Genomic DNA, 21,901 nt, shown 5'->3' on the forward strand with positions numbered 1-21,901 from the left:
ATACAGTTAAAAAAAAAGCAGAATAGTATATACAATATACTCCTATTTGGATTGTTCTTCTTTCGCTTTATTTTTTATTTATTTATTTATTTATTTTTGTGAGGAAGATCAGCCCTGAGCTAACATCCGTGTTAATCCTCCTCTTTTTGCTGAGGAAGACTGGCTCTGAGCTAACATCTATTGCCAATCCTCCTCCTTTTTTTCCCCAGGGCCCCAGTAGATAGTTGTATGTCATAGTTGCACATCCTTCCAGTTGCTGTATGTGGGACGCAGCCCCAGCATGGCCGGAGAAGCGGTGTGTCGGTGCGCACCTGGGATCCGAACCCTGGCCGCCAGTAGCGCAGCATGCACACCTAACTGCTAAGCCGTGGGGCCGGCCCTCTTCTTTCCCTTTAATTTGCATTGCCGCTTCTGTCATATATCACTCACCATAAATGTGTGAGTCTAGAAAGGCTTTGTATTGTGTTCCATTGTTTAATTTGCCTGTCCATGTGCTAATTCCGAACTATCATAATCAGTATAGTTTTATAATAAGTTTAACATTTGGTAAGGCAAGTCTTCCTATCTTATTCTTCATGAGGGTCTTGGGCTGTTTTTCGGCCCTTTGCATTTCCGTATAAAGTTTAGAATTAGCTTGTCAAGTGCCACAAAAAAACAACTTAGAATTTTGATTAAGATTCAATAGATCAACTTTGGAGGATAGATCAACTTTGGAGGAATTAACATGTTTATAATATTGAGTCTTCCAATCTATGAACATGACATATCTAAGTCTTTTTTAAAACCTCTTTGTTGATAAATAATTGATTAAGCTATGTAAAACTTAAGTTCCATATGAATAAAAGTATTTGGGGGGGTGGGTTATTCTGATTTGCCTTTGGTGTTGTGGGGTAGACATCCTCATTGTTCTTTATTGCTCTGTCCACCTGCTTAAAGTTGCCCAACTATGACTCTCATGCTATCAGAGTCTACCACCCGCCATTCCTCCTTGCACGATTATGTCGTGCTCCTTCATTCCTTGAAGATTTTTAGCTCCTGGCTCACTGTTACTCTCTGCAGCACTGCTACCATAATTCTTGGTGATTTTTTTTTTTTTTTTGTGAGGAGGATCGGCCCGGAGCTAACATCTGCCAATCCTCTTTTTTTTGCTGAGGAAGACTGGCCCTGGGCTAACATCTATGCCCATCTTCTCCACTTTACATGGGACGCTGCCACAGCATGGCTTGTCAAGCAGTGTGTCAGTGCGCACCCGGGATCCGAACTGGTGAACCCTGGGCCGCCGCAGCAGAGTGCGCATACTTAACCACTTGCGCCACCGGGCCGGCCCCTCTTGGTGATTTTAATATCCACGTAGATGATCCTTCCAATAACCTGGCCTCTGTTTTTCTTGACCTCCTTTCCTCCAGTGATGATATTCTCTGTCTTAGCTACATACTCCTATGGTCATACCTGAGAGACTTTGTCATTCTTTCACTTTGTCTCTCTCTATACTTTTGCTACTACACTACAGAGGAAAACATAAACCATATTCTAGTTTCACTTTAAATTCATGACTGCTAATCTCAAGTGGGCCCTTAGTGCTCCCCAGTAATCCTACTATTTTACCCTCTCCTATTCTTTTTTTTTTGTGAGGAAAATTAGCCCTGAGCTAACATCCAATGCCAGTCCTCCTCTTTTTGCTGAGGAAGAATGGCCCTGGGCTGACATCTGTGCCCATCTTCCTCTACTTTGTATGGGACACCACCACAGCATGGCTTGATAGGCGGTGCGTCGGCGTGCGCCCCAGATCCGAACCCGCAAACCCCGGGCCGCTAAAGTGGAGTGCGTGAACTTAACTGCTGTGCCACCGGGCAGCACCCCCATTCTGTTGTATATCTGCTTTGTACATTTCTTCTGCCCTTAAACCTCCAATGCTTTGTTTCCATCCTCATTCACAGCTGATGACCTTAGTTACCATTTCACTGAGAAGAGAGAAGCAACCCAAACAGAACCTCCACAAGCTCCTACCAACACATCTACTCACCTACCTACATCTGTGCCCCTAATATTCTGCCTTACCATCCCATTAAAATAGATGAATTGTGTGTACATCCAAAGCCAACCCCTCTACTTGTATACTAGGTCCCATTCTTCTTGTTCTCTCCTTTCTCCCCTGCATCAGCAATATTTCCTCTTACTGTATCATATAAAGATGCTGTATTTTCTCTCGTCTTAAAAAGAAGAAATCTCTGTCTTGACCCCAGTCTCCCTCCAGGTGGTACCTTATTTCTCTTTTCCTTTAGAGAAAAAATTCTTGAAAAAGTTTGATATACTGGACATGTCCGGTTCCTTGCCTTCTATTCTCTCTTGAATCCACTCCAATCAGGCTTTCACTCCTACCATTCTACTGAAACTGCTCTTATAATCTTAACAGTGGCCTCCATTTTTGTGATTTACTCTAATGAAATTTTGTGAGAAATTACTCCAAAACTTAGAAGTGTAAAACAACCATTTATTATGCTCAGCCATTCTGTGCATCAAGAGTTCAGACAAGACACAGCAGCTTGTCTCTGCTCCACAATGTCTGGACCCTTGTCTAGAAGACTCAAAGCCTGGGGGCTGAATCATCAGGAAACTTGTTCACGTGCATGTCTGGTGGTTGATGCTGGCTTTCGGCTGGGAACCTCAGTTTCTTTCTACATGCGCTTCTCTGTGTGGTCTCTTCATTTTGTGTTAATTTGGGCTTCCTCACAGCATGTGGCTGGGTTGCAAGGGTGAGTGTTCCGAGAGAGAGACAGATGTAAGCTATATTGCCTTTGGTGACTTAGTCTTGGAAGGCATGTGGCGTCATTTCCATTGTATTCTATTCATAAAAGCAGTCAGAAAGTCACACTCAGGTTCGAGGGGAGGGTAAATAGGCTCTGCGTCTGGATGAGGAGTGACAACCTGAAATAATTGCTGTGACTGTTTTTGGAAAATACAGTCCCCTATATATATTGCTAAGTAAATTGTCAATTCTCTGTTTTTATCTTACTTGACCTATCTCTAGTATTTGACAGTTCATCACTCCTTCCTTGAACCCTTTCTTATCTTGGATTTCAGGATATCATACTCTTGATTTTCCTCTTACCTTAGCTGGCACTCCTTCTAAGACTGTTTAGGTGGTTCTTCCTCATCTCCTCAATCTCTAGGTCTGAAACTTTTCTCATTTCTGTACATTCTTGCTTTTCTGATGTTATCCAGCTTCATGGCTTTAAAAATCTGTATGGTGATGATGCAAATTCTAGCTCAGAACTTTCCGTTGTACTCCAGGCATGTATATCCAATTGGCTAATCAGCAGCTCTACTAATACACACCTTAAATTTCACATGTCCTAAACTGAATTCTTAATCAGCACTCCCTTACGTCTTGCTGAATCTTTCCCATCTTCACCACCTTTCCCGTCTCAGTAACTGGCAGCTCCATCTTTCCAATTGCTTAGGCCCAAACATTTTAGTAGTAATTGACTCCTCTCTTTCTTTGACACTCTATGCACAGGATGTTAGGAAATCCTGTTGGCTCTATCTTGGAAATATATTCAGAATAGCACATTTTGTACTGCCTCCGTCTTATCCTGATCTACATCTTACTTGGATCATTGCAATAGCTTTCTAACTTCTGTTCTTACTGGCTGTAGTAACCAGAGTTATACTGTTAAAATGTAAATCAAATCATGTCATTCCTCTGTTCAAAATCCTCTAATTGCTTATCATCTCAGCCTAAGTCCTTAAAATGGCCTACAAAGCCAACACGATGTCATCCCTATTATCTCTCTGACCTCATCTTGTGTTCTCTACCTTACTTACTGTGCTCTGGTCACACTGGCTGTTTTGCTGCTCTAGGAACAGTCATATTTGTGCCCCAAGGCCTTTGCACTTGCAGTTCCCTCTGCCTGGAGCTTCTTCCCATACATGTCCCCATGTCTCACTTCCTTATCTCTTTCATGTTTTGCTTAATTGTCAGCTTCTCAGTGACCTTATATAACCACCTTATGTAAAATTACATTGCCTCTGCCCTAGCACTCCCTGTTTCTTCTCTGCCTTACTTTTCTCCATAGCACTTATAAATCATTTGATATACTCAGTATATATATTTTTAATTTTTTTGGTTTATTGTCTGTTTTCCTTAACTAGAATCTAAGCTCCACAGTAGGAAGGATTTTTGCCTATTTTGTTCATTGTTACATCTTTAGCTCCTATCTGAGTTTCTGGCAGGTAATAGATGTTCAACAAATATTGTTAAATGAATAAATATTTTTTACTTTAGTTTTTCTTATAAAGCTAAGAAAATCGCAAGGCACATGTCAGTGAATCAGCAAGATCTAGATCCAGATAGTACTACAGATGTGGAAAATGTTACAGATGCTGAAGAAGAACTTATTAAAGAATGTGAAGAAATATGGAAGGATATGGAAGAAGTACGTATCAAGAGATAAAAGTGATATATCAATTAATTACTATGAGATTTAATTGCATTTCAATAACAGACTTAGGAAAGAAATAATTATGCTGGTTCCTGAAAGCCATTGTGTTATATGATAAATATTTATATGGTTTTTAGACCTATAAGCATTCATTCAAGAAATTTTATGCTAGGTGAGCTGTAGAAAGAGAAAAAATTATGGCAATCCCTGCCCTCAAGGAGATTATTATCTAATGGAGGCAACAGCCATTATATTAGAAGTACTGAGGTAGAAGTGCAAAGACTATACTTAAGAGGAGTACTAAACCTAGACTGAAGGGGTCAAGGATAGCTTTCTAAAAGAAGTAATAACTGGATTAATTTCTAAAGGATAAGTAGGAATTAGCCTGTGGAAGTGGGAGAAGTATACAAAGCAGAAAGAATAAAAATATATAAAAGTTGGGAGAGTTTAGAGAACTTTAAGTAGAATATTGTGACTTATGTAAATTAGAAGAAGAAGGACTTGTGGACTGAGACTGGGGAGGTAGTTAGGGGCAAGAACATGAAGGATTTTGTTGAGTGTATACTATGGGGAGCCATTAAAGGATTATAAATATGAAGTGACATGATGAGATATGTAGTTTGAGAAGATTGCTCTGGTGGTTTTGAAGAAAATGGAATGCAGAAACGTGAGAATGTAGGTAGAAAGAGCATTTAGGAGGCCCTAGCTAGGAGTAGTCCTGATAAGAAGTACTGAAGGGCTAAATTCTGTCATTGCAAAGAGAGAAGAATGGAGTCAAAAGATATTTAGGCAGTAGAACCAAAAGGACTTGGAGGTTAATTGTTGTGAAATGGGGAGTAATTACAGATAGTTTCAGGTTCCAGATTTGGGCCATTGGGTGGTTGGTGGGGTTATTTCCTAAGCTAGAGAATATAGAAGTGGGGAGAATACCTAATTATGGAGTTTGTGTGAAAATATGAATTAATTTAGAAAATGTATTTGAGATGTATGTACATTTTCTAAGGTAGTGAAATAGAACCACTTCTGGTACACTATGGTATGTTGGTAAAAATTTGTTTTACTTAAAGTAGTGTAATGTGTAATATATAGGCCACAGATGTTTTTCATATCCTATTCTTTCCAGTAAAGTTTCTGATTAGGGCAGGTTAGTGGTTTTTTTCCTTTAAAAAATTTTTTTTAACATAAGTCTTTGGTACTCTTGTTAATGTATTTTTAAGATAATTTATATATAATCCTTTTTTTACTTTTGATATTTTTTCAGTATAGAAATTTGAATTTAAAAGTAACAAGTTTTTTTTTTGGTAGAAAAATACTGCAGCTAGAAATAAGCACAAATAAAATTTAAATTACTCATATTTTTACCTCAGATACAACCATTCTTAATGGTTGTAGCTTTTTTTTTTTGTGTGTGTGTGTGAGGAGATCAGCCCTGTGCTACATCTGCCAATCCTCCTCCTTTTTTTCTGAGGAATACTGGCCCTGGGCTAACATCCGTGCCCATCTTCCTCCGCTTTATATGGGACACCGCCACAGCATGGCTTGCCAAGCAGTGCGTCGGTGCGCGCCTGGGATCCGAACCAGCGAACCCTGGGCCGCAGCAGCGGAGCACGTGCACCTAACCGCTTGGGCCACTGGGCCGGCCCCCCTGTAGTTTTTTTTTTAATGGCATAGAAACACTACCTCCTGAAGACTTTATTTTCTTATGAATTTAACTATCTTACCTCTTTCGTTATTTTTCTGTAGTGCTTTCCCTCTTATTCTCTTATTTCCCATTTTCCGGTATCTGGCTTTTAATTCACCCCAGCTATTAGTCTTTGTTCTTTTTTTCCTTATGCTCATTTTTTTGTTCTGTATAGAGTCTAGTATCCGCTTTTGCTTTTGATGTATTCATCTTGGGACCTGTTTGGCTGCCTTCCTGATCCTCTTGCTTAGAAAGTGAGGAATTTAAACAAACTCTTCTCTTTCATCAGATATTTGTATATTATTTTAGAGGAATATTACCAGGACTGGTCTAAAAGGGGAGGGAAAAGGAATTGTCTATGGGTTATATAGTGTGTGACTTGTTTTCCTTTACTTTTTAAATCAAGTGTCAGAATAAATTATCGCTTGTTGGAACTGAGACACTCACTGATTCAAATGCTCAGGTATGAATCCTTTTTTTCTTCCTGAAAATAGGTAAGTGGAATTCATTGTATTTTGGATAAGAAGTATATTTGTCTATATTTATCCCAAATGTAATAGCTGTGTTAATACCTGTATGCTTAATCATTTAGAAAATACTCTTTTTTTTTTTTTGAGGAAGATCAGCCCTGAGCTAACATCCATGCCAATCCTCCTCTCTTTTGCTGAGGAAGACGGGCCCTGAGCTAACATCTATTGCCGATACTCCTCCTTTTTTTCCCCCCTTTTTTTCCCCTCCCCAAAGCCCCAGTAGATAGTTGTATATGGTAGTTGCACATCCTGCTAGTTGCTATATGTGGGACGCCACCTCAGCATGGCCAGACAAGCGGTGTGTCGGTGCGCCCCGGATCCAAACCTGGGCCGCCAGTAGCGGAGTGCGCACACTTAACCACTAAGCCACGGGGCCAGCCCCTGGAAAATACTCTTTCTGATTTAAGAAGATATGCTAAAAACTTTTTGAATAAGCTATTATAAATAAGAGAATATTTTCTTTGTTATTTATCTTTTAACAGCTACATATACATTTAACTATTGAGTGAATTGCTCATTGTTAAAAGAACAAAGAGCTTTGTGTACTTTGTGTTACGTACAGTAGCCACACTTATTATAGTATCTGTGTGGAATCTTAACTGATTTTACCCTAAGCTTAAAAAAAGGATTAAGTTATCTATTTTAATAATCAAAGACCTATGGAATTAGTTTAGGAGTAAACCAGTGGATCAGTTGAACAGATTAAGAATTTAAAATATGGCAGAGATAATAGTTCTAGTCTGTGGGAAAGGGATGAGTTAATTAATAAATGGTAGTGGTACAACTAGATATCCATCTATGAGAAAATAAAATTGGACTTCTATCTTTCATTATATAAACATAAATTCTAGATGAATTACCGTAAAAATCTTATAAGAAAAGCTCGGAGACTATTTGTGCAGTCTAGGGACGGGAAAACTCCTTGGCTAATAATAGAAATCTAGACATTATAAAAGAAAATTTAGATGTATTTGACCATATAAAAAGGTAAAAATGTTTTAATGATAAAAATTCTAAGAACAAAGCAAATATACAAATGATTCCAGTGAAAGTTCTCCAAAACTTTTGGGACAATGTCAAGACATAGGAGCCAATTGAAGGCACTCCTGTTGTCCAAATTTGGTATCATTTGAACATCAAAAGGAATAATGGCTTAAATTTGTTATAACTATGAAAAAATAAAGATCTATGAGTATGATAATACTCAATAAAAAATGAGAGAGAGATAAAGAAAGAAGGGGAAAAAACTAATTTGTCCCTTTTGAAAGTGCCTATTGCACCAGATCTTCAATCTAAAAATTGGTGATAAAGAATTAAGCTGGGGCCGGTCTGGTGACACAGCGGTTAAGTTCACGCGTTCTGCTTCAGCAGCCCAGGGTTCGCCAGTTCGGATCCTGGCCGTGGACCTACTCACCGCTCATCTAGCCATGCTGAGGTGACATCCCACATAGAAGAACTAGAAGGACCTACAACTACGTACTGGGGGCTTTTGGGAGGAAAAAAAAAAGAGAGGAAGATTGGCAACAGATGTTAGCTCAGGGACAATCTTCCTCACTTTAAAAAAAAAATTAAACTACCTTTTGTAAAAATTATTTTATCCATCAATAAATATAGAGTTCTGTTGTACAGTGTAAAACTGAATTTTGTGTTTGGAAAAGCATTATACAGTAAATAAACTATCATCTGGTTCTCTTGAGAAATGTGGTTCTTATATTGTAGAAATTGAGACCTACTGAAGCAGAATGGGGTGGGGATGGAGCCTATAAGTTTTCTAAATGATTTTCATGCAATGAGCCAGACACTAGCTTTAAGGGAGTGCTGATGTAATTGTAAATGTGCAGTATCCTGAGATAGTCAATAATAACATTATCTAAAGAATCCACAAAATGCCTTTTCCTATTGTGTTGAGGGTCTCCAAGATTATTCCCAGGTTTGATGATTCTCTAAGAGGACTCATAGGACTCAGTATATAGTCATAATCATGGCTGAGATTTATTACATTGAAAGGATACAGAGTAAAATCAGCAAATGGAAAAAGAGCATGAGGTGAAGTCCAGAGGAAGCCCGGCACAAGCTTTCAGGAGTCCTCTCCCAGTAGAGTCACACAAGACGTGCTTAACTCCCCCAGAGAGTTCTGACAAGTGCAAAATGTTGTCTACCAGGGAACCTCATTAGAGACTCAGGGCCCAAGGTGTTTTGTAGGGGCTAGTCACGTGACCACCCTCTGCCTAGCAGTTATCAAAATACTGGGCTCCCAGAAGGAAAGCAGGTATTCAGCATAAATCATGGTCTTCGCACAGTTTAGGCACAGTGAGCCAGTCTTATCAGTTAGGTTGGTGGGAACCATCTCAAAATCCAAATTCCCAGATGCCAGCCAAGAGCCAACCTTGCAAGCAGACCTTTAAGGACAGTCTCATGCTTGCTTTGTTAACTCTTTTCTGCACACCTATTAACTTCAAAACTTCAATATTAAAACTCAATTCATTTTCTAAAGCAAGAAGTTAGATATTTTAAATAAAAAATAGCAGGATTTCTCAAATTTTTTGTGTTTAAATCACTTTAGAAATACTACTGTTACTTTCTTTTCTTAGAAAGGGTTGTTTAATTTTATAGCAAGATCAGAAATAATTTGGGTATTTGCTTTACCTGGGCTTTGGTAAGGTAAGAGGTGTGCTTCGTCAATACAGTGTGAGGTTGAACTGTATGAAATTACTGGTCTTTAATAGGTTCAGAAATGAATAATGGTAACTTTATATATTTCACCCTAATATATGCAGGAAAAGTGATAGGGATTCCTTATGATAGTTTTGCCTAGTTTAGATACTGCTTTCTAAGAATTTGTTATCCCTTCCTAATAATAATTAACATTTATAAATCACTTTATAGTTCACAAAAACTTTTTCACATTCTTACTTAATTATTTATAAGAAAATAATGTTAAACTCTTTGGTAAAAATTTTAAATACCTGTAAATGCATTTTTATATAATTATATAAAGCATGCAAAGAGACTTGAGGTTTTTTTCCTCTGACTGTTTGACAGGCAATGTTATGATACAGAGCAAGGTCTTTGAGCTACTTGCTCTTTATCATAAAAATGGATTAGAAAAGACAGTAGTTGGTGTCCTTTTAGTGTAAATATTATAGTATTTACCCACTGCATTTTTGAAATTTGAAGTTTTGATCTGTTTGGCTACCAATAAGTATTATATAGAGGAGATAAAAAATGTTCTGAAATTTGACTTTAAGCATACATGGACTGTAATTTTATGGTCTAATCAGGCAACAGAGTTATCACATAGATTTGTAATTATCAAAATTGCAATGATTGGAGACACCTACTATCAGAAACATATTCATCCTAATTTATCTTTGGCTAAAGGGGTACACGATTTACAAACTATTGTGTAGTAAAACTGGTTTTTACGTGTTTTATGTGGCTTGTGGAACCAGTCTCATAATTGTCTCTATATATGTATTTAATTTTATATTTATCTACTCAGCTAGAAACAGTTACAATTTTTCAGAAAGGCCATAGAGAGGAAAAAGAACATCTTTAAATCAAGTTTGTCTAAAAAATGTTGGCAAGAAATAATATCCTATTTTTTAAAGAAATATAAATTTAGGGGATAAAGTTAATGTACTTATGTTCTTTTATTTTAGGGTTGAGTGGTGAAATAGAATTGATCATTTTTTAATACTATATCATTAGTATAACAGGCAATTTATGAGCTATAATTAGTATGGTTTAAAGCAGAATTGTGTTTGGAGTGATAATTTTTTACAGTTTAGCTGGGTATTATGTTAGCCATTAATGTTAGGAACTTGTATTAAAGTAATAAGAATGTCTATACTTTCATCTATGAATAGCTATGAGTATTCCACAAGAAATAATGTTGTTTTATTCTCTTGTTTTTTTAATAGCTGTCATTATTAATTATGCAAATGAAATATTTGACTGCTGAACTAAGTCAATGGCAGAAAGAAACTCCTGAAAGTAAGATTCATATTATTAGGTTTATACTTTTGTAAACACATTATTGTAATGGCAAATTAATTTAGTGATCACAAGAAAAATTACAATATCCAAGCCTTCTTGAAATTGCCTAAATTTCGTTGATATTAGGAAACTACGTCATTTTTCTTTCTTTTTACACATTATTTTATGCTTATTTTATTTTTATAGATAATAATAAACACATCTGTCTCACGTTAGAGTATAGTAATCTTGATTATGGACACCTTATTATAGCCATCATTTTATCCACTTAGATACAATCTTATATGCTCAGTAGAAACTATAAATTGTTTCTTAATGAATGAAACTTATCTAGTGTAAGGGGAAAATTATTTTAGATACTTATTTGTGTAAAGGCCACATAGATTGTATGTTGCCTCTTGACTTGTCCAACTGAGGCCGACTATATTTTTGCCTTTAGTTAAGAAATAGAAGATGGCTTAAAAATCTGTAATTATAATACCCAACGGGTCATATATATGTCTGTATTTGTGTTCTATATGAATTGTACCCTCTTTTTCCATATACATCTTCCTTCCCCTTTTTCCTGCCCCTCTGTCTCCTTTCCTTTAACTCCCCCCACTTCCCTTCCTAGTCTCTTTTGTAGGCTTATTCTCTATTCTAGTTATTGGGATTCTTTTCTCCTCATTCTCTTCCTAGACAATTGCATCTGCATTCTTGGTTTTAATTAATATATTTATGCTAATGTTCTCCATTGTTCCACGTCTTCACTACCACTTAGTAGTCTTTTTAATTTTAGCACTTCTGATAGGTGTATGTATATACAATTGTGATTTTATTTACATTAAACTGTATATCCTATTGCCACCTCAGCATTATATTGAGCATCTCAAAGGCTGCTCATAATCTGCTGTTAAAATGTTGGTGTTCTCCAGAGAACTGTGCTCAGCTTTTTTCACTTCTTGCTCTATATGCTATTCCAGCATTATATTTTCTACTTCTGTTTTTGTGTTATATCTGTATTAATGACTTCTGTATTAGTTTATTAGGACTGCCATAACAAGGTACCAATGGACTGAGTGACTTAACAGAATTTTTTTTTTTTTTTTGGTGAACTGTTAGTTTAATTATGAGCATTATAGTGGCCCCTGTAAAAATGAAAGCTTATAAAAAAACAATTAGCACTGAAAATTATATAAAAATACATATAAATGGTGAAAGCAGTCAAGAGTAACTTCCTGCAGGAGATGAGAACAGACATTCCCTGAGAAATGAAATGGGAATTAATGTTGATGGCGTTTGAGGCAGTGTGCTCCTGTGGCCAGACTCATTTCACTAGCTATCAAATTCTGCTTTTGTCATCAAGATCTTGACACCTTCACTGGAGATGGGATATTGGCATTGAGAAAAAGCAGCCAATCTGTTCACTTAATAAACACTGCTGAGAGCCAGGAATTCTTTGGCCCCTAAAGAAAAAAGCTTAATATACACATTTGTACATACATATGTACATATATTTTTGATGACACCTTTCTTTTTCATTGATGAGACTAGATTGTATCTCAGCAGAATATTTTGAAGTTTTTAATTCTGGAACGTATAGTCTCAGTGTAACATCATTTTGGCCTCACGGAAGTTCTTCCCTCCCCTGCCAAGAAGAAGTTAAATATTAAGTTGAACTATATGAAATTGCAATTTTGCAGGTAAAAGTGGTCAAGTATCAGCAATTTTGTATGGTTAAGCCTAATATGTCAGGTCTTGATTTCCCCTTGGGGTTCTAAAGAATATTATCATGGATCTTTTTGAAGTAGATAATCCCAAGTCCATTTATAATTCTAAAATGCATTTCTGAACTTTAATTTGCAACTGATTTTCTTTTGTAGTTATCTTTAGCTCAAATTTTTGATAAAATTTTTTATTTCTCAGCATACCTTTAGTATATGTGGGAAGATTGTGGGAAATGTGTGAGTGTTGTAGGCCAGAGCACGCTCTGGGAAATAAGCCTGAGATGAAAACTTTTGCTGTCAATAGCTACATATAATTGATCAAGTTGGCTTTAATGAGCTTACAGTTTCTTTGAGTAAGTGACTCCTCCCCACCCTTTCCCGCCACCTGCATGCCTTTTTTTTCTTATTGCAGTAACATTGGTTTGTAGCATTTTATACATTTCAGGCATACATCATTATACTTCCATTTCTGCATAGATTACATCATGTTCACCACCCAAATACTAATTACAATCCATCACCACACACATGTGCCTAATCATCCCTTTTGCCCTCCTCCTTCCCCTCCTCCCCTCTGGTAACCACCAGTACAATCTCTGTCTCTATGTGTTTGTTTGTTGTTGTTTTTATCTTCTACTTATGAGTGAGATCATACGGTATTTGACCTTCTCCCTCTGACTCATTTTGCTTAACATAATACCCTCAATGTCCATCTCTGTTGTTACAAATGGCTGGATTTCATTGTTTCTTATGGCTGAGTAGTATTCCATTGGGTATATGTACCACATCTTCATCCATTCGTCCCTTGATGGGCACTTGGGTTGCTTCCAAGTCTTGGCTATTGTGAATAATGCTGCAGTGAACACAGGGGTGCATATATCTTTTTTTTTTTTTTTATTGATATTTTAATGGTTTCTAACATTGTGAAATTTTGGGTTGTACATTTTTGTTTGTCCATCACCCCATATATGACTCCCTTCACCCCTTGTGCCCACCCCCCACCCCCACTTCCCGGGTAACCACAGTCCAGTTTTCTCTGTCCATGTGTTGGTTTATATTCCACATATGAGTGAGATCATACAGTGTTTGTCTTTCTCTTTCTGGCTTATTTCACTTAACATAATACGCTCCAGGCCCATCCATGTTGTTGCAAATGGGACGATTTTGTCTTTTTTTATGGCTGAGTAGTATTCCATTGTATATATATACCACATTTTCTTAATCCAATCGTCAGTCGAGGGACACTTAGGTTGCTTCCACTTCTTGGCTATGGTGAATAATGCAGGGGTGCATATATCTTTATGCACTGGTGTTTTCATGTTCTTTGGATAAATACCCAGTAGTGGAATAGCTGGATCATATGGTAGTTCTATCCTTAATTTTTTGAGGAATCTCCATACTGTTTTCCATCGTGGCTGCACCAGTTTGCACTCCCACCAGCAGTGTATGAGAGTTCCCTTCTCTCCACATCCTCTCCAACACTTGTTTTTTCCTGTGTTGTTAATTATAGCCATTCTGACTGGTGTGAGGTGATATCTCGTTGTAGTTTTGATTTGTATTTCCCTGATAGTTAAGGATGTTGGACATCTTTTCATGTGTCTGTTGGCCATCTGTATATCTTCTTTGGAGAAAGGTCTGTTCAGGTCTTTTGCCCATTTTTTACTTGGGTTGTTAGTTTAATGGGGTTGTTAGGTAGGTTTCTCGTTTCTGTTTCATTTTGTTCATTTTCTGAGGTTTTGTCCTCTTCCTTTACTTGGACCAAATTCTTTTGCCTCCTCATTTTTCCTCTTTCCCTGTGCTTGTGTCTAAGTATTAGGTAAGTCAGCTACATCTCCTGATCTTGGAGAGGTGACCTGATGTAAGTGATGCCTTATGAAGCCTGGCTTCCCTCTCGTCACCAGTTCCAAATATTCCAGGAGTGACCCCTGTGTGGGCTACATGTGTCCTTCTATTGTGGCAGGGTTGCTTTTCCCGTAGGTGCCCAGGGAGGCTGAGCTGTCCCCCTGTCCAGCTGGTTGTAATGCTCAGCTGCGTGCAGTTGTTGTGGGCCCTTCGGTCTCTTTATCGGGTGTGGGGAGCCCCAGCACAGTTGGCCACAAGGTGTAATAGCATATTCCTGTTGCAGTTTTTCTATTAAGTGAGTAGACCACCAGCGTGGCTGGTTGTTAGGCTCAGGGGCTTACAGTTGCTATAAGCCTCCTGCCTGTAAGGCTCTTGTCAGCTCTCTGAGGGTTGCAGCTGGTTGGGGCTGGCCTCAGGCACGGGAGCACCCAGATGTTTCAGGCTTTGAAAGGTAGGGCCAATCCCCTATGTGGGTCTTTGAGAAGCACAAGTCTTCTGCAGCTGACGAGCCCTGCTGCCCGCAAGTCCACACACACAGTCAACACAGTCCACATGCCCCACGTGCGCACCCCAACCCCCTGAAGTGGACCCAGTCTCTGCAAGGCAGGAACCCTACACATTCCACCAACACCCCACACTCTCCACCTGCTCCTTGTGCACACCCTGCCCCACAGAGGTGGACCCCATCGCCAGGCTGCAGAGAATCCAATCACCAATCTATGAGGGCCCACAAGTTGCCTGAGGGCCTGTTGTTAGGTGGGGCCAGTCGCTAGGGTGGGCTGCCTGCCCTGGCTGAGCTGGATTAAATCGGTGCTCTAGTGGATGGGGCAGACCCTGGGCTAGCAGGCCCCAGGGAGAACTCCAATGGCGTCTGCCAGTGTGTGTATCAGCCCGCCCACACCAGGCCACCACAATGGCTGTCGCCAATGTCCCAGTCCTTGGAGAGGTCTCACCTTTCACCGAGATGCACTCAGAGCCTGTCAGGTGAGTCTCTTTTCACCAAAGGAGTGTGCACCTTTCTTTCTGGTGATTTTAGGTTGCTTTCCGAGACAGGTGAATTTGTGTGTGGGCCCTTTAAGAGCCAGCTTTAATTTCTTTGTGAACCAGCTTTTCTGGGAGTACTCCCCAGTGTTTTTGTAGCAAGCAAAGTCAGATATTATGCCACTTGTCTCGATTGTGCTGGGTCCAAAAAATGCCTATAGCGGGCACGCTTCCCAGCTCAGGGCCCCCACTCCTCCAGGGAAGGCTCCGTACCTTTGGGCTGCTCCTGGGTGGCCGTGAAGTGCTGCGCCTTGTGAAGGTGGCGCTTTTTCTCTCCAGAAGGGAATTTCTGCCTCTTTCCCCTCAATTAGGATTGTCGTTTGTTTCAAGGGTTCCCCTTATCCAGTGTTCAGTTCTCTCTCAGGGATAATTTTACCAAGAGTAGTTGTAAATCGGCTCTGTCCACGGGATGAGGTGAGTTCAGAGTCCACCTATGCCGCCATCTTGACTCTAAGCCCAGAAATTTATTTTCTCACAATTTTAGAGGCTAAAAGTCCAAGATCAAGGTATTGACAAGATTGGTTTCTTCTGAGGCCTTGTTAGCTTATAGATAGCCGTCTTCTCCTTGTGTCTTCATATGGTCTCCCACCTGTGCCCCTCTGTGTCCTAATCTCTTTGTATAAGGATGCCAGTCATATTTAAGTAGGGCCCATCCGAATGACCTCATTTTAACTTAATTACCTCTTTAAAGACCCTATTGTAAATACAGTCACATTCTGAGGTAGTGGGAGGTTACCACTTCAACATGAATCGGTGTGGGAGAGGGGCACAATTTTCATAACAGCTTCCAAATCTATATATCTAAATCATACTTCTTTGTAACATCATACTTATATAGCTTTCTACCTTCTAGACATCATTTCCAAAATATTTTATAGATGCTTCAGGTTCATGAACTGATCTCCATTTCCAAAATATTCTACAGATTCTTCAGCTTCATGATCTGATCTCCATTGAATGGAATCCGTTTCATCAGACATAAATTTAATAGTCCTTCTAGATTCTTCCTTTTTCATATTTCACATACAGCCAGTCATTAAATATTGAGCCCTACTGCCACAGATGTACTCTAGGCTTTCATCACCATTGCACTAGATTATTATAATAGACATTTTACCTCTTGCTCAAGATTTTTTTAATTATAGAAATGTTCAAACTTAAAGAAAAGTTAAAGGTCCAACTTCATTCTTTTGCATGTGTATGTCTAGTTTTTCCAGTAGCATTTGCTGAGAAAACTCTCCTTTTCCCCATTGAATTGTCTTGACAACCTTTTCAAAAATCATTTGACGGTATACGTAAGGATTTATTTCTGGGCTCTATTTATTAAATTGGTCTATAAGTCTGTCTCTTTGCCAGTATCACAATGTTTTGATTACTGTAGCTTTGTAGTAAGTTTTGAAATTAGAAAGTGTGAGACCTCCAACTTTGTTCTTTTTTTTCAAGATTGTTTTGGCTATTTGGGTCCCTTGAGATTCCATGTGAATTTTAGGATGGATTTTTCTATTTCTGCAAAAAACATTGGGATTATAATAGGAATTGCATTGAATCTGTAGATCACTTTGGGTAGTACTGACATCTTAACAATATTAAGTCTTCCAATCCTTGAACACAGATGTCTTTCTATTTATTGATGTCTTTAATTTCTTTCAGCAACATTTTTTTGTTTTCAGCATACAAGTCTTTTGCCTCCTAGGCTAAATTTTATTTCTAGGTATTGTATTCTTTTTGGTGGTATATATCAGGGAATTTTTAATTTCTTTTTTCACATTAACTTTTTTTTTTATTGAGGTCATAATAGTTTATAACATTGTGAAATTTCAGTTGTACATTATTATTTGTCAGTCACCATGTAAATGTGCCCCTTCACTCTTTGTGCCCACCTCCCCACCCCCTTCCCCTCTGGTAACCACTAAATTGTTCTCTTTGACCATGTGTTAGGTAACTTCCACATATGAGTGAAATCATACCATGTTTGTCGTTCTCTCTCTGGCTTATTTTGCTTAACATAATACCCTCAAGGGCCATTCATGTTGTTGCAAATGGGATGATTTTGTCTTTTTTAATGGCTGAGTAGTATTCCATTTATATAAACATACTACATCTTCTTTATCCAATCGTCAGTCGATGGGCACTTGGGTTGCTTCGACATCTTGGCTATAGTGAATAATGCTGCAGTGAACACAGGGGTGCATGAGTCTCTTTGAATTGTTGATTTCAAGTTCTTTGGATAAATACCCTGTAGTGGGATAGCTGGGTCATATGGCATTTCCAATTTTAATTTTTTGAAAAATCTCCATACTGTTTTCCAAAGTGGCTGCACCAGTTTGCATTCTCACCAGCAGTATATGAGAGTTCGCTTTTCTCCACAACCTCTCTACATTTGTTGTTTTTTGTCTGGGTGATTATAGCCATTCTAACAGGTGTAAGGTGATATCTTAATGTAGTTTTGATTTGCATTTCCCTGATGATTAGTGATGTTGAACATCTTTTCATGTGCCTATGGGCCATCTGTATATCTTCTTTGGAAAAATGTCTCTTCAGATCCTCTGCCCATTTTTTGATTGGGTTGTTTGTTTTTTTGTTGTTCAGTTGTGTGAGTTCTTTATGTATTTTGGAGATTAACCCCTTGTCGGATATATGATTTCCAAATATTTTCTCCTAATTGGTGGGTTGTCTTTTCATTTTGTTCCTGGTTTCCTTTACCTTGCAGGAGTTCTTTAGCCTGACGAAGTCCCACTTGTTTATTTTTTCTTTTGTTTCCCTTGTCTGAGTAAACATGGTATTCGAAAAGATCCTTCTAAGACCGATGTCAAAGAGTATTCTGCCTATTTTTTCTTGTACAAGTTTTATGGTTTCAGGTCTTACCTTCAAGTCTTCAATCCATTGTGAGTTAATTTTTGTGTATGGTGAAAGATAATCATCTACTTTCATTCTTTTGTATATGGCTGTCCAGTTTTCCCAACACTATTTATTAAAGAGACTTTCCTTTCTCCATTGTATGTTCTTAGCTCTCTGTCAAAGATTAGCTGTCCATAGATGTGTGGTTTTATTTCTGGGCTTTCAGTTCTGTTCCACTGATCTGTGTGTCTGTTTTTGTACCGGTGCCATGCTATTTTGATTACTGTAGCTTTGTAGTATATTTTGAAGTCAGGGACTGTGATGCCTCCAGCTTTGTTCTTTTTTCTCAGGATTACTTTAGCTATTTGGGGTCTTTTGTAGCCCCATATGAATTTTAGGATTCTTTGTTCTATTTCTGTGAAGAAAGTCATTGGGATTCTGATGGGGATTGCATTGAATCTGTAGATTGCTTTAAGTAGTATGGACATTTTAACTATATTTATTTTTCCAATCCATATGCATGGAATATCTTTCCATTTCTTTATGTCATCATCGATTTCTTTCAATAATGTCTTGTAGTTTTCATCGTATAGGTCTTTCACCTCCTTGGTTAAATTTATTCCTAGACATTTTATTCTTTTTGTTGCAATTGTAAATGGGATTGTCTCCTTGAGTTCTCTTTCTGTTAGTTATTACAGTATAGAAATGCAACTGAGTTTTGTAAGTTGATTTTGTACCCTGCAACTTTGCTGTGATTGTTGATTATTTCCAATAGTTTTCCGATGGATTCTTTAGCATTTTCTACATATAAAATCATGTCTTCTGCAAGCTGGGAGAGTTTTACTTCTTCATTGCCTATTTGGACTCCTTTTATTTGTTTTTCTTGCCTAATTGCTCTGGCCAAAACCTCCAGTACTATGTTGAATAAGAGTGGCGAGAGTGGGCACCCTTGTCTTGTTCCTGTTCTCAGAGGGGTGGCTTTCAGATTTTCCCTCTTGGGTATGATATTGGCTGTGGGTTTGTCATACATGGCCTTTATTATGTTGAAGTACTTTCCTTCTATACTCATTTTATTGAAAGTTTTGTCATAAATGGATGTTGGATCTTGTCAAATGCTTTCTCTGTGTCTGTTGAGATGGTCAAGTGGTTTTTATTCCTCATTTTGCTAGCGTGGAGTATCACATTGATTGATTTGCGGATGTTGAACCATCCCTGTGTCCCTGGTATAAATCCCACCTGATCATGGTGTATGATGTTTTTATTGTATTGCTATATTCGGTTTGCCAATATTTTGTTGAGGATTTTTGCATTTATGTTCATCAGTGACATTGATCTGTAATTTTCCTTCTTTGTGTTGTCCTTGTCTGACTTTGATATCAAAGTGATGTTGGCCTCATAGAATGTGTTAGGAACTGTTCCATCTTCTTCAATTTTTTGGAATAGTTTGAGAAGGATAGGTATTAAATCTTCTTTGAATGTTTGGTAGAATTCTCCAGAGAAAGCCATCTGGTCCTGGACTTTTATTTTTTGGGAGGTTTTTAATTACTGTTTCAATCTCTGTACTTGTTATTGGTCCTGTCAGGTTCTCTATTTCTTCTTGGTTCAGGTTTGGGAGGTTGTATGAGTCTAAGAATTTATCCATTTCTTCTAGATTGTCCAATTTGTTTGCATAGAGTTTTTCATAGTATTCTCTTATAATCCTTTGTATTTCTGTGGTATCTGTTGTAATTCCGTCTTTTTCATTTCTAATTTTATTTATTTGAGGCTTGTCTCTTTTTCTTTGTGAGTCTGCCTAAGAGTTTGTCAATTTTGTTTATCTTCTCAAAGAACCATCTCTTTGTTTCATTGGTCCTTTCTACTGTTTCTTTTGTTTCAATTTCATTTATTTCTGCTTTAATTTTTATTATTTCCCTCCTTCTGCTGACTTTGGGCTTTCTTTGTTCTTTTTCTAATTTTGTTAGGTGTAAAGATTGTTTATTTGAGATTTTTCTTGTTTGTTAAGGTGGGCCTGTATTGCCGTGAATTTCCCTCTTAGGACCACTTTTGCTGCATCCCATATGAGTTGGTGTGGTGTATTTTCATTCGTCTCCAGGTATTTTTTGATTTCTCCTTTAGTATCTTCAGTGATCCATTGGTTGTTCAGTAACACGTTGTTTAGTCTCCACATATTTGTCACTTTCCCAGCTCTTTTCTTGTAGTTTATTTCTAGTTTCATAGCATTATGGTCAGAAAAGATGCTTGATATGATTTCAATCCTCTTAAATTTATTGAGGCTTGCCTTGTTTCCCAACATATGATCTGTCCTTGAGAATGTTCCATGTGCACTTGAGAAGAATGCGTATTCTGCTGTTTTGGGATAGAGTGCCATATGTATGTCTATGAAGTTCATCTGGTCTAGTTGTTCATTTAAGTCCACTATTTCCTTGTTGACTTTCTGTCTGGATCATCTATCCATTGATGTAAATGGGGTTTTAATGTCCCCTACTATTATTGTGTTGTTGTTAATATCTCCTTTTAGGTTTGTTAATAGTTGCTTTATGTACTTTGGTACTCCTGTGTTGGGTGCATATATATTTATAAGTGTTATGTCTTCTTGGTGGAGTCTCCCTTTTATCATTATATATTGCCCCTCTTTGTCTCTCATTACCTGTTTTATCTTGAAGTTTACTTTGTCTGATATAAGTATGGCCACACCCCCTTTCTTTTCTTTGCATTTTTGCTTGTAGTATCGTCTTCCAACCCCTCACTCTGAGCCTCTGTTTGTTTTTAGAGCTGAGATGTATTTCCTGGAGGCAGCATGTTGTTGGGTCTTGCTTTTTAATCCGTCTAGCCACTCTGTGTCTTTTGATTGGAGAATTCAATCCATTTACATTTAGAGTGATTACTGATATATGAAGGCTTAATGCTGCCATTTTATTGCTTCTTTTCCTGTTCTTCTGCATTTCCCTTGTTTCTTGTCTGTATATTTCTGACTACCAATTCCCTTTGGTAGTTTTCTGTGATGGTTCTCTTAGTTTTCTCTTTGTCATTTGTGTTTCTGTACTGATTATTTGTTTAGTGGTTACCATGAGGTTTGTATAGAAAATCTCGTAGATGAGATATTCCGTTTTCTGATAGCTTGTTATTTCCTTAGACTAAGCCGATTCCATCCCTTTTCTCTTCCCCTCAAAGTTATTATTGTCACAAATTATTCCATCTTGTGTTGTGAGTTTGTGATTAAAATGATGAGATTATGTTTATTTTTGATGTTTTCCTTCCCTTTATGTTCTAATTAAGTGTTTGCTAACCTGTTCTGATAGAGAGCTGCAATTTTCTGATTTTGTCTACCAATTTTCTCCTTGTTCAAGGCTTTGTGACCTCGTTTTTTTTTTTTTAAGTATGAGGACCTTCTTGAGCATTTTTTGTGGTGGGGGTGTCTTGTGGCCACCACCTCCCTTAGCTTTTGTTTATCTGGGAAAGTTTTTGCTTCTCCATCATATCTGAAGGATATTTTCGCTAGATAGAGTATTCTTGGCTGAAAGTTTTTGTCTTGAGTATATCATTCCACTCTCTTCTAGCCTGTAAGATTTCTGCTGAGAAAGCCTGATACGGGTTCCTTTGTAAGTTATTTTCTTCTGCCTTGCTGCCCTTAATATTTTTTCTTTGTCATTAATTTTTGCCAGCTTTCTACTATATGTCTTGGAGTAGGTCTTTTTACATTGATATAATTAGAAGTTCTGTTAGCTTCTTTCACTTGTATTTCCAGCTCCTTCCCTGGGTTTGGGAAGTCCTCAGCTATTATTTCTTTGAACAAGATTTCTGCTCCATTCTCCTTCTCTTCTC

The 21,901-nt window shown here is 37.9% G+C and overlaps 1 protein-coding gene across 7 annotated transcripts in view; it reads left to right on the forward strand.

Moving 5' to 3' along the window:
- Positions 1–21,901, forward strand: part of CENPK (centromere protein K) — a 71,778-nt gene that overhangs the window by 3,443 nt on the left and 46,434 nt on the right. For 6 of the 7 annotated variants that reach the window (XM_058563986.1, XM_058563987.1, XM_058563991.1 and 3 more), the window contains exons 3-5: positions 4,286–4,436; positions 6,530–6,586; positions 10,577–10,649. In XM_058563986.1, coding sequence (XP_058419969.1) covers positions 4,320–4,436; positions 6,530–6,586; positions 10,577–10,649 — 247 coding nt within the window. In that variant the 5' untranslated portion in view covers positions 4,286–4,319. The remainder of the gene's footprint in view (positions 1–4,285; positions 4,437–6,529; positions 6,587–10,576; positions 10,650–21,901) is intronic. The other variant, XM_058563993.1, reaches the window with a different exon arrangement.

This window comes from Diceros bicornis, chromosome 20 (assembly GCF_020826845.1).
Source record: "Diceros bicornis minor isolate mBicDic1 chromosome 20, mDicBic1.mat.cur, whole genome shotgun sequence".
Classification (NCBI taxonomy): Eukaryota; Metazoa; Chordata; class Mammalia; order Perissodactyla; family Rhinocerotidae; genus Diceros; species Diceros bicornis.